The 13,171-nt window shown below is 47.1% G+C and overlaps 1 protein-coding gene across 6 annotated transcripts in view; it reads left to right on the top strand.

The window, feature by feature from the left end:
- Positions 1–990: 990 nt before the first annotated feature.
- ARIH2 (ariadne RBR E3 ubiquitin protein ligase 2) overlaps positions 991–13,171 on the top strand; it is a 52,032-nt gene continuing 39,851 nt past the window's right edge. Inside the window, exons 1-3 of one of the 6 annotated variants that reach the window (XM_077324940.1) lie at positions 991–1,113; positions 8,452–8,521; positions 12,113–12,468. In XM_077324940.1, coding sequence (XP_077181055.1) covers positions 12,211–12,468 — 258 coding nt within the window. In that variant the 5' untranslated portion in view covers positions 991–1,113; positions 8,452–8,521; positions 12,113–12,210. Of the gene's footprint in view, positions 1,114–6,248; positions 6,437–8,451; positions 8,522–12,107; positions 12,469–13,171 lie in introns of those variants that run through there. The other 5 variants (XM_077324938.1, XM_077324941.1, XM_077324939.1 and 2 more) reach the window with 5 other exon arrangements.

Raw genomic sequence — 13,171 nt, 5'->3', positions numbered from 1 at the left:
GCTTGTGCATTTGGGAAAGTGTTGCATTGAACTCAGAAGCTAGTGCAGATTTCATGAACCCATTGCAGCAAACTTTCTTCCTCTCCCCTCTCAGATCATTGCATTGTGAACCAAGTGAGGTTCACAGGCTGAGTTCAACATACAGAATGTTACAATAGCGTGATCTGAACATTTGTGATAGTGGGCAGATGAGTTTTCTATAGAAACATCTGCAGCTGTTATATGCACCCCATGCTCCCTCTGTCACCTGTCTGTCCAGAAACAATTGAGACTCCACAAGTACAGCATGCCTGCCCTTCCAGAGGAAGTACAGCCCTAGCCAGAACAATTTCTGGAGTGAAATGCACACAATACTAGCAGGAGCAAACTCATAACACTCTGCCTTGAGTCTCAGGAAGGAAGATAGGCTATAAATAAAGTAAAAGGCTATATATAAAGTAAATAACAGTTATTTTCAGTGCTGATGACAACCGGCCTTTTTCTGGCACTTCCAAGGCCTTCAAGCATTGTAGGAAAACCTTCCACTTTGTAACGCTGAATGCATGGTCTCTCTGTTCTAGAGACTTCTTTGCTTTCTGGTTCCCGTTGTATGGAGGCCAGCCATGCTCGTATTACAAGATATTCCAGTAACTGTTAGCGGTCAGACTCCCTTCTCACTTTGAGGGTAAATTTGCTTGCAAACACCCTTTGATGGTGTTACTTGGGCCTGCTATTATATTGCTGTGCAACTGTATCCCTGTGCTAGAAGTGTACAAATGTACACCAAGACTGACCAGCAGAAACAGAAACTCCCCAGCCAGATATACCTCACTTTTCTCTGTTTTATGGAGTCTGCCTTACAATCATAGTATGTTCCCTTCCCTCCAACAGGTCCTTCGTAAACTAGGTAGGGCTGAGATAGTTTTGGGGGCATTGAGATTGGAAACACCTGGAGATTTGGGGGTGGAGCCTAGGAAGGAAAAAAGAAAAGGAAGAGGAGGAGGAGTTGTTTTTGATGCTACACTACTTGGAGGAGTCTCACAGAGGCTTACTATTGCCTTCTTCTCACAACAGATAGGTGGGGCTGAGACAACTCTAACAGAACTGCTCTGCAAGAACTGTTGTAACAGGACTGTGAGTAATCTGCTGTCACCCATTTGACTGCATGGGGAGGAGGAGTCAAACCCAGTTCCCCAGATAAGGCTGCCACTCTTAACCATTATACCATGCTGGCTCTCAGAGACCTTAAGGGTAAAGGTATCCCCTGTGCAAGCACCGGGTCATGTCTGACCCTTGGGGTGACGCCATCTAGCATTTTCATGGCATTTTCAATACGGGGTGGTTTGCCAGTGCCTTCCCCAGTCATTACCGTTTACCCCCCAGCAAGCTGGGTACTCATTTTACCAACCTTAGGGACACTTGGGTCTTAATTGATCATGAGAACTGGGTGCAAGATGATAAAAGCTCAGTGTCGCCTCCTGCTTTTAGGTTGTTTTGAATTGATGGGTTGATTGTTTAACAAAGGATGTTTATGTTAGCTGCTTTAGGGACCTTTAGCAGTGCTTAAATTAAATGAATACAGGGAATAAATAAAAAGGACTGACTGAATAAAGAGAAGGACTGACATAAAGGTAAAGGTATCCCCTGTGCAAGTACCGAGTCATGTCTGACCCTTGGGGTGACGCCCTCTAGCGTTTTCATGGCAGACTCAATATGGGGTGGTTTGCCAGTGCCTTCCCCAGTCATTACCGTTTACCCCCCAGCAAGCTGGGTACTCATTTTACCGACCTCGGAAGGATGGAAGGCTGAGTCAACCCTGAGCCAGCTGCTGGGATCGAACTCCCAGCCTCATGGGCAAAGCTTCATACAACATGTCTGCTGCTTTACTACTCTGCGCCACAAGAGGCTCTTTCAGAGACCTTAGTGGAGTACAATACCATAGAATCCACCCTCCAAAGCAGCCATTTTCTCCAGGGGGGTGCAGTCTAGATATGAACTGTTATTCTGAGTGATCCTCAGGCCCCACCGGGAGGCTGGCATCCCTACACAGAGTCCACCCTCCAAAGCAGCCGTTTTCTGCAGAGGTGATCTCTGTCGTCGGGAGAACTCCAGCCACCACTGGAGTTTGGCAACCCTAGTTATAATGTAGACTTTTTTTCTCCCTCCAAAGATTCCCCTCTCGTGCAATGCTAGGCTATGCTGTGGATGTGTTTCTTTGTGTCTTACTCTCATGGCAGCAATAAGGTGCTGCTGACATGCCGCCATGGCTTTATATAAAAAGAGGGGCAGGTTTTCTCCCCTTACCTCTGGAAACTTGCTTGAGAGCTACAGGGAAGCAGAAGATTCTTCAGGCCTAGCTTTCAAAACAAAGCCTAGCAGCTGGGAGGTTCCCTGGTTACCGTTCCACAGTTTTATCTCATACATGTCACACTGGTAGATGGTAACAGAAGGAGGATCTGCGCGTGAGTTAAGCCCATCTGCTTTTTTGGCTCTCCCTAGATTTCTAGGAAATGTGCCTCTGAGGAGCTGATCCTGCTGCAGCCCTCAGCTCTTATAGGGATGCCCCTGCAGTCAAAAAATAGTCAAAAAAATAGTCCTGCCTATGATATGTGATGGTGTTGTCATAACTGACTTATAGCAACCCTATAGGGTTTTTAGAGGTAAGAGATGTTCAGAAGGGGGTTGCCATTGCCTGCCTCTGCATCATAACCCTGGTATTCCTTGGAGATCTCCAGTTCAAATATTAGCCAGGGCTGACCTTGCTTGGCTTCTGAGATCTCATGAGGTTGGGCCAGCCGGCTCTATCCAGGTCAGGGCACCTGAGGTAGATTTAGAAAAGAACTCCCATTTGTCTTTCCCACGTGACACCCTGGTTCCAACCTAGTCTATGATGGGGGAACTGTATTTTGTTTGTTGGACTTGGCAATTTAGGCACCCTTACTAAAAAAAAGTAGGAAATATTGCACAGGAATGTCTTTGTTTATAATCAAAGAGCTGAATGCTTTTACAGTTGTCAACTTCTGACCTACTTTTCTTAGTCCCTTGCCTCCCAAAGCGTCACAACCTGATGTGCAGTATTCTCCATCAATGAAACACAGACCAACAAAGCGCTTGAAGGAAAATTCAATGACTTGTCCTAAAACCCACTTTTTGTCAGTGAGGCTTGTTTGTATTATGAACATGTGCTCTGTGCCTCACATCTGTTTTCAAAATAAACAGAAAATTGTTAATATATTATTGAAAACATATAAACAGCATCTCTAAAAATAATATTGGATTCCTCCCATGATTTCCCTGCTATCGCACACTATGACCGTTTACACACTGGGAACTTCACTGCCCCCACTCCCATGCAGGAGCACAAATTGGGGGCGGATGAGGTACACCAGGCCAAATGTTCCCCCATGTGGGTGCAGGAAGAGGTGGGGCAACCTGCCACAACTAAAACTCCAGCCTGCATCCCAGCATGAAACCTCCAGTGCGTAAACGGTCTATGCCTGGCTTAAAACAATACAAATCCCCATATATATGCAATCCAAAGGATGATAAGCCCTTAAAAACATCTGCTTGAGGCTAAAGAATGAAACTGAAATCAAAATAGGCGGGGAAAACAAATGTGCATTGATGACTGTTGTCGTTTCTCTCCTAAAGCAAATTTGAACTTTGACTCAGTTTTGATTCTGTTTCTTAACATTATAAATATCTTCTTAGATCACCCTCTGAATACTATCTGTGACAGGAAAACAGAGGAAAGTGCAGTGCATGAGTGTGTCGTGCTGACGTTAGTTGGCTGTCTTTACTTGTCAAATGAGACAGCTGCTTATTGTTTCCAAAACTGCTTTTGGGATTAGCCCAGAATAGCATGCTGCATTTGTCCGGACTGGAAAGAATGAACCAAAATTTGTGCAATCTCTGCCTCCATCTAGTGGCAAACCCTTTGCGATAGATTCAAATGGGTAGCCGTGTTGGTCTGAAGTAGCACAATAGAATCAGAGTAGCACCTTTAAGACCAACAAAGATTTATTCAGGGCGTGAGCTTTCGAGTGCAAGCACTCTTAGTCAGACGAAGGGTGCTTGCACTCGAAAGCTCATGCCGTGAATAAATCTTTGTTGGTCTTAAAGGTGCTACTGGACTCTGAACACTTTGCGAGTTTTGCTGCGCTGGCAATAGAGTTGAGATTTTTGTGCTCCAGCATCAAATTTTGACCCCGTCAATTATTATTGCCTAGACGCCATTATTTTTCTGTCCTATTAAACAACGGATGACTATTCCACTGCAGAAGCTTCCAAATAAAAATGGGGGAAACAGTAGGTATTTTAAGTAGCTTGAAGTTTACAAAAAAGGACCATAGGAGGGCCTGGATACCAAAAGAAATAGCCAAGAGTTCACACTTGTCCAAAACAGTTATAGGTAGCAAAGTGCTCAGTGACTGAATTGTTGTACCCATTCAGTTTTATGACAAACTGATAATTCCAGATGAGTTAGCCACGTTACTCTGTAGCAGCAAAATAAGGGGTACGGCACTTTAAAGACTGTCAAAATTTATTCCAGTTTAAACTTCTCAAAAGCTTATGTTGGAATACATTTTGCTCATTTCTAACCACTGGTCTAGCAGCACCTTTAGCACCAAGAAAGTTGAGTTCTGGGTATAAACTTTTGAGTGCATGCATACCTAGAATTAAACTTCACCTGATACCTAGAATTAAACTTTGTTGATCTTAAAGATGCCATGGGACTTTGCTCTGTTGCCCTAGATCAACATGGCTACTACACACCTGAATCTAGAATCAGAGGTAAATTTTGCCAATTTTCTCTTCCTACCACAAGCCTCCAATCCCCCCTCCCATTTCTGGAGTTCTTCGTTCACCCAGGGGTGGCATTTGGGGACCTGTGTGGGGAGGGGAAGGAGACCCACTCTGCTGACAGAACCCCCTTGTGTGTACAGACATCTCTGGTGGGCCCAAGCCTTGGTATCCCTTTCTTACTGGAACAAAATAGTAATAAAAAGTGAGGTGATAGTTTGAACTGGACCAAGAAAAGACTGACATTAACAAGAGAATTAACTGATATATTGTTAGTTTAGTTTTCTTTATGTCAAACTCTGTTGTTGGTTTCATTCTTCAATACTTAAGTGCAAACATTAGATCTTACTGCTGAGAGCTAGCACGGTGGTTAAGAACTATTCTGGAAAACCAGGTTTGATTCTGGGCACCTCTTTCACATGCAGCCAGCTGAGCTACCTTGAGCCAGTGACAGTTCTCTCAGAGCTGTTCTTGCAGAGCAGTTCTCTCAGAGTTCTCTCAGCCCCAACTACCTCACTTGGTTGTCTGTTGTAGGGAGAGGAAGGGAAGGGTGTTTGTAAGCCACCGAGACTCCTTTGGCCAGTAGAAAGCAGGAAATAAAAACCCAAAACTTCTTCCTCTTCTCTTGATCGACAGTAATGAATAGGCTTTTGTGTGTGCGTGTACAATATGTTTTAAGGTGCCATGTTTATTTTTGCAGCAAGGGACCAACAGGGACCGAATGACAGAAGTCCTGTTGAGTCAGGGAACCCCTCATTCAGCCCCACGTTCCCCGCAGAGCCCAACACCAGATCCCGAGGATGATCTCCCGGGGGGAATTGGACCCACTGAAAGGCTCCAGTGCGGACAACCAGGCAGCCTTCTGCCGCCGGGGGGCGCTGCGGGCATAACGACCGCTCCGGCCCTTGACCTCTTCCTCACCCACGCCGTTTGTCCTCTTCCTAGGAAGACTTGAAATGGACTCGCCCGGCTGTCTTGAAATAGTATTCTGGCCGCCCTTTCCATCCTTTGCTACCTACCGCTCTTGGGCAATCTGTTATCCAGCTGCTTAATGCTCACGTAAACGCCCTTGCACCAAATAAATAAATACAAAGCAGCACGGGTCTCATCCAACCTCTACACCCCCTCCCCAGTAATGGTTTAACCCAGGGGTAGTCAAGCTGCGGCCCTCCAGATGTCCATGGACTACAATTCCCAGGAGCCCCCTGCCAGCGAACGCTGGCAGGGGGCTCCTGGGAATTGTAGTCCATGGACATCTGGAGGGCCGCAGTTTGACTACCCCTGGTTTAACCTAAAAGCGCTCTCCCGCTCCCCCCCCCCTCCGTTTCGGAAAATGGTCGGCGCCGGCATTCCCTTTGCCCCCCCCCCCCTCCCGACAGCGCTGCCTCATCTCCTCCCGCGTCGTCACCTCCTCCGCTCCCTCCCCCCCGCCCTTTCCTCCATCCCGGCGGCGGAAGTGACGCCACGCAGGAGGCCGCGGCTTCCGGTGCGCAGGCCACAGTGGCCCGGCTAGAGATGGAGCAGCCTGCGGGGAGCTGATTCTTCCCCCCGCCCGACTCTCCGGCCGCGCCTCCGGCTCCCCTCCCCCGGCCCTGCTGGAGTCGCTTCCCTCGCCGGGGACCTCGGCCTCCGCCTCGGCCCGGCCGCCTCCTGGGTGAGCGCGGAGGAGCGGGGGCCGGGCCTTGTTTACATGGAGGGGGAGCCAGGGAAGGGTCGCCCCCTGCCTCACGGGGCCGGGAGAGGAGAGGAGGGAAGGGGAGGAGGGGGCGCCTCGCTCGCTTTCGCCGCCAGGCCCCAAAGTGCGCGGCAGGAAGGGGGGAGAGAGGGGCTCAAGTTCCCCTCCCGCTGCCAGCGCCACTGTGGTGCAGGAGGCTTCCTGTTGGGCTTGGACGCCTGAGGCTGCCTTAGGCAGAGGCATAAGGTTTGCCCAGGTCAGCGTTGTCTTCTGTGGGGGTGGCAGCGGGTTTGGGGAGGGGGTGTCTCAGGTGAAGGCCTGTTTCTCAGGGCCTCTTTTAAGGGGAAGTGTTGGGGATTGAACCTGGGACTCCTCTGCAGGCATGTGAAGGCACTTTGTTACTGAGTCTTGGCCCCCTCTCCTGAGCTTGGGGGTTCAGGTTCTTTCTCCCCATTATACTATACATTAGGCTTTCTCTGTCTTGGGCAACTCGCCATCTCTTTTCACCTGTTAAAGGAAACCTGTTTTGTGAGATCTCTTGGGCTTTGTAACTATTTGGAGGAGGGGTGGTAGTTCTCAGAATAAGGTCGACCTGTGGTCCTCCAGATATCCATGGACTACAATTCCCATGAGCCCCTGCCAGCGTTTGCAAATGCTGGCAGAGGCTCATGGGAATTGTAGTTCATGGACATCTGGAGGACCACAGGTTGACTACCCCATACTGGTGCTGAAGCTGCTGTTTCCAATTATTGGGCTCTTTGAGTCATGGCTCATGATCTAGGCACCAGAGTGATCTCTTGTATTAGAACTTAGATAGGAAGTACTGCATGTGCATGCTGACCAGAGGCAAAAACATATAGTAGCAACAGGATGTATGTTGTCTTACAGGTTATAGACAGGATAATTGTAAGCTGCTGCGGGGACTAGAGACTGCTTCAGGGCTTATATGGCCTGTAATGAACACTCACAGTGTTGCAAAACAAAGTCCTGTAATGTTGTTGGTTAAGACCAACTCAGGTTAGACTAATTGGTGTGTAGGCATTTAAGTGCAGGGTAGGGAAATAAACAGCTGGCCACTCATTTTTCTATGCAGGCAATACTGAAGACATTCTTAACAGGAAATGTTTGTCCAGCCTGATGGCTCCAATGCAAATAATTCTGAGTTCTCTTAACAGGCTTGTCCATTAGCCTCCTCTCTGAACCCTGCTGCTTTGAATGACAGTCTTCCTTACCAAGCCTGTGATTCTAGCCAGTCTCAGCCTTCTAACCCTCCCTTGTTATCTACATTATCTGATTTTCTTTAGCTGTCCAGTGATTTTTAGCCTCCGTAGCATTCTGTACCCTACCCTCATTGACCTTAAGCACTTTTTCTCCAGAGCCCCCCTTAATGCAATCACTGCTTTGTCTGATCTGCCTTCTTTCTTGATCCATCATATTTTCCACCTGTCCTATCAGACTCTCCTTTCTGAGACAGTTGCCCTACTGTGTACTTTTTGTTAACTATCTTGCTTCCCTGCCCTTTATGTTCACAGCCTGCCCTTTAAAGTTCTTCCTGAGCTTGAGACCCTATACAATTTTTTCCCCTCCTGGTCAAACGGGCTTTATTTCCCTCATGGAATCTGAACTACAAATATAAACAGGTTTGTTTCCTGAGCAGTTAGGAAATTGTGACATTCTCTGCATTGAACCAGAGGCGGATTCTGTCATCTTCATAGACTTAATTGAACAGATAGAAGATTTGGGGGGGAAATGTATACCAATTGGCAAGGAGCTCCCTTGGGGACAGGTATAGTCCTTCTAGTTTTGTGTTCAAATGGAAATCAATGGATGGACCGGAAAATCTGTGAATTGTACTGTAACTCTTCCTTAAACAAGAGGCTTTTAAAAGATTAGATGGCAAATAGTTCTGGTGGGAGGCCTTTGTAATGCAGTTGAAATGTACAGTGGAGGTAGGGTGTTTTTTCCACCATTTGAGTGTGACTTTGTCCTTACAGACCTGATCAGGTACCTGGGATAACCGAACCCAGGAGGGTAGCTGATGGTGAAAACAGGGTAGAAGCTTGGGTGAGTAGACATCTCAGTTAATAATCTCCCTAAATAACTATATGGATGCAATACATTTGAGATATTTGTGGACATTCTGTGGTTGAAAGATTATTAGGGGTCAATAATACCAATATAGTTGGCTTCTGATCCTCATTTTTTACCACTGGAGAAAACTAGCTAAAGTCCTAGCAGCCCTTTAGAACAGGGGTAGTCAACCTGTGGTCCTCCAGATGTCCATGGACTACAATTCCCATGAGCCCCTGCCAGCAAACGCTGGCAGGGGCTCATGGGAATTGTAGTCCATTGACATCTGGAGGACCACAGGTTGACTACCCCTGCTTTAGAGTAGTTACAAATGTTTTTTGAGGGGATCACAGATCTTATTATTTTATTTCTGTTAACAAAATGTGTATCTTCCTTTTCTGTCCAATGTGGGTCACCAAAGCAAAAATGTATAGAACATATAAAAATAAAGCAAAAATAAATAGAAAGGAGGAGTCATTGAGGGAACTCCAGACAAAACCAGAAAATTTTCATCTGCTGGCGAAAGACGGGTGGAAGAAGACAGATAAATATCCCTGGCTAGGGAATGCCACAGTTTCAGTGGCATGACCAAGATCACCAGCTGTCTAACCTTAAGGCAAGAGCACCTGAAGCAGGATTTCACAAGATGGTAGTAGTGGCCAGGTAGGTTTGTGTAGGCAATCCTCTTCTCCAAGTGAGAAATTAAATGAAGGGATGGGTTGTGTAATTACCATCTGTGCTGAGATACTTCCATGCTCCACAGTAAATAGTTTCAAAATGAGATGCAAGATGACCTTTTTGCCGAGGTGCTGAAAACCTCCACAACATCTGACTCTGAAGATGCCGTTATGTCAGCAAACAAAAGATGGGGAGGAGAGAGAGAGAGGTCTTTATAAAATCTGTGATGGATTCAAGAAGGCTAGGCCCTAAAAAAAGTGGCATATAAGAACCAACTCTTCTTCTAAATCTACATTATGGTTTTGAGTCCTTGAAAAAGACAGACTATAAAAGTTATACAACAACAGCTACTTGGGCATTATAAGAAGAGTTGGTTCTTATATGCCGCTTTTCTCTACCCAAAGGAGTCTCAAAGCGGCTTACATTCATCTTCCCTTTCTTCTCCCCACAACAGACACCCTGTGAGGGAGGTAAGGCCGAGAGAGCCCTGATATTACTGCTCAGTCAGTAAAGCTTTATCAGTGCTGTGGCGAGCCCAAGGTCACCCAGCAGGTTGCATGAGGGGAGCGCAGAATCAAACCTGGCTGGCCAGATTAGAAGTCTGTAATCCTAACCGCTACACCAAGCTGGCTCAGTGAACCTCATCTGTGAATTCCTAGCCTTGTTGGTAAAAAGATGGAGGCGGCTGCTGGCTAAAACCATGACTTATGCTATTGACTAGGGGGCAAGCCTGTTGTGTTCAGGAATACAACAGGTGCTGGGGGGGGAACTCTGCGGACGGCCTACCCCTCCCTCCAGGACCTGGAAAGGCTGGAGGTCCCTAGGCAAGGAACTCACCAGCAGGGGCAGCCCTCACGCAGTAGGGATCTGCAGCCTCGGAGGGAAGTGGGAGGAAGGGGTGGTCAAGGCTGGGGGGCAGAGGAGTGGCTGGCCGCTGGACAGACAGGCAAGGCAGTTGGAGGAGGAGGCACTCGGGTGGGACAGTGGGTGCACTTAAGCCATGGGACACGCTCCTCCTCTAAGCCCTTACCAGAAATATATTGTGTGGAACAGATGAGAATACATCATCTGAAGTAGTCACTAGGTAATGAGGTGTAAATCTTTATAATATTTGTATACTTTGCAATTGGTTTTATAGGTAAATTAGTAAGAATTAGTAAGATGGGCTACTTTTGCACTTTCCAGCTTTGGGGTTCTGGGTTTGTGTGGATGTGAGCGCTCGTGATTTGCCTGCCTTGCAGCCTCTGACTTCTAAATTGGGTTGAACCTGAGGAACCTTCTCAGTTCTGCTGTTAAACTATTGTCATATCAGCCAGTTTGCTTCCTGTTTTTGTGACGGGCAAAAATGCCTCTCGCAAAGTTCGCGAGAACTTGAGTTGCATACTTTGAGGATATGAGGTGTCAGTTACTGCACAGTGTTTATTTAGTGCCATTAGTTACAGTCACATCACAGTTCTTGCCAAGAAAGATTACTTTCTCGGTGAGATGAGGTGAGAAAGTTAAGACATGTTAAACTGCTAGTAGAAGGCTCAGGAAAGCAAGACTGCGATGCTACAGAGTGCCATTTTCAGCAAAATGAATATTAGAAGAGGAAAGGGGATCTGTTGATGGTCTTTATTTGCTCTATTTATAGTCTACTTTTCTCACTGAGACGCAAGGCGGATTTTGCACTGTAAGTCCGTGCAATTGGTAGGACAAGACACCGGTTAAGCAATATAATGGGACTAGACAGGGATGTTGATAGCTGGCAGGCAGTTCACCTTGGGTGGATGACCTGGTATGGATGGGGTTGCATTCCCCTTATCTAGGGCAGATTGTGCTTCTATTCCAGTACCCTGACTTGCAAGGAGCTGCATTGGCTCCCAAATTCTTTTTTAGTGCCACTTAAAGTGCTAGTCTTAACCATTAAAGCTGCCCTAGTCAATCTGAAGAATACCTTCTCTCTTTTTGTACACTTGAGCAGGAAGCACTGTGTACACAGATCCCTCTACTGGGTGGCTTACCAAGACCAGAATATTCTCAGTAGTGGCATAACCATTACAATAATCTTATGGGGCGCTCTTCTGAGAGCCTCCATCATCTGTGGCTAGATGGGCAGCATCCCAACAAAAGGGCTTTCCCAGCTGTAGCGCTGAACTTATGGGAAGCATCAAAATTGTACATAATTACGTAGCCCTGAACTCTTTGGAGGAACGCTAGGGTAAACTGTGATAGAATGTCAGTGGCGATTTGGGATGTTGAACCACCTCATCTGAAATTTCTGTAACCGCTTCCACAAAAGAGTATTTTACAACTCTTTTCCCAATGGTTTCCTGCGCGGTAAGCTGCACACAGCCTGGGGTGGAGAAGGAAAGATACAGTGAAGTAAGATTTGTAGCCAGATAGTGGTTTGAACATGGGTCTTTCAGTCATTTAGGAGGCAGGCATAACAAGGCTGTCTTTGGCCTGTTAAATAAAAGTGACTCCCAGGCTTCAATGTATATGAGCATCACCGCTTAATGCAGCGGTTCTCCACTGCCCTAATGCCACGACCCCTACAGCAGGGGCAGTGGCACACGTGTGCATGTGTGAGTGGGTGCGCATGTGCATCCGCCGCCACTGCTCCTACTCGCTGCAGCACTCGCCGTGGCGCTGGTCTCCACAGCTTCCATGAGCTCCAAGGCGGTGCGGAAGAGGCCAGCGCCACGCGGTCGCCGGCAACCCCCAGGAAAGAGCCAAATGACCCTCCAAGGGGTCACAACCCCCACGTGGAGAACCGCTGGCTTAATGTTACAGACTGACAGGTAGTCTCTCCCAAATGAAAACTGATTTGCTTGTTGACACACATACACCTCATGGGCATAAAAATAAACTTGTTATTTTGTTTTTGTTCCCTTGTCCCATCTCCCCCCTCCCCCCCAAGTTTAGGAATTAGAAAAGTCAGATGAAGTCAAAGGAGTGGTAAAGTCTGGCAGAGAAAGCAACAGACATTGTTCCCCTGCTCTGCAGTTCGGCAGAGCCTTAAGATGTCTGTGGACATGAACAGCCAGGGCTCCGACAGCAATGAAGAGGACTATGATCCAAACTGTGAGGAGGAGGAGGAGGAGGAAGAAGATGAAGACCCCGGGGACATTGAGGATTATTACGTGGGGGTGGCAAATGATGTGGAGCAACAAGGGGCTGATGCCTTTGACCCTGAGGAATATCTGTTCACCTGCTTGACTTACAAGGAGTCCGAGAGTACCCTGAACGAGCACATGGTCAACTTGGCCTCTGCGCTAAAGGTGAGCAGCCCTGTGGCACTTGGTGAAGGTGCGCCTTTAAGGCTGCAAAATCCGGCACAACAAAACTTGAATCGCTCAGTCTGTCATCAGAGCAGTAAGTTGCAGATGCTCAAAAGTGCTTCGAATTATATTTCCAATGTCGCTACAGTGTTCACCTCCACAGTGTGTGTGTGTGTGAGAGAGAGAGTGAAGCAAACCTTTTTCACAGAGGTGCTCTTTTGGTTGTAAAAGTGCCTTAATATCCATAGTTCCTTCCTTCCTTTCCCCTATGGAATTGGCTTACCAAGGTTACTAGGCTGCAATTGTATAGGCAACTGAGATTTAAAGTCAAATGGGATTTTGGGGTGTGACTTCCATGGCTTGGGTGAGTACCTGCTCTTCCTCATAGCTTTCAGCTCCTTCTCAATGGCTTTGATTTCTTAATACCCTTCCTTTGCTTACTATGTCAGGGCTTGCCTGTATCTTACCAAAGGGCCCTGTACAATGCAGTATTGCAACTGGAAGTAACTCATAGTTCTAGTAAATTTGCACGGTGTGGTTGGCAGACTGTGGTGAGGAACCGAGGTCACAAACTTTCATTTTGCCTGTTCACCCTCTTGCACACGCATATTGACACCTCTTCTAGAAGTAAGTCCTATCCTTCCTTTTTCCAGCTGGGGTAGGTCCTGTGAAGAGCAAATTATAGGAGGAAGCAATGACTGGG

This window comes from Paroedura picta, chromosome 3 (genome assembly GCF_049243985.1).
Source record: "Paroedura picta isolate Pp20150507F chromosome 3, Ppicta_v3.0, whole genome shotgun sequence".
NCBI lineage: Eukaryota > Metazoa > Chordata > Lepidosauria > Squamata > Gekkonidae > Paroedura > Paroedura picta.
The sequence above is the reverse complement of the archived record's forward strand: the minus strand, read 5'-3'. Positions and strand labels throughout refer to the sequence as shown.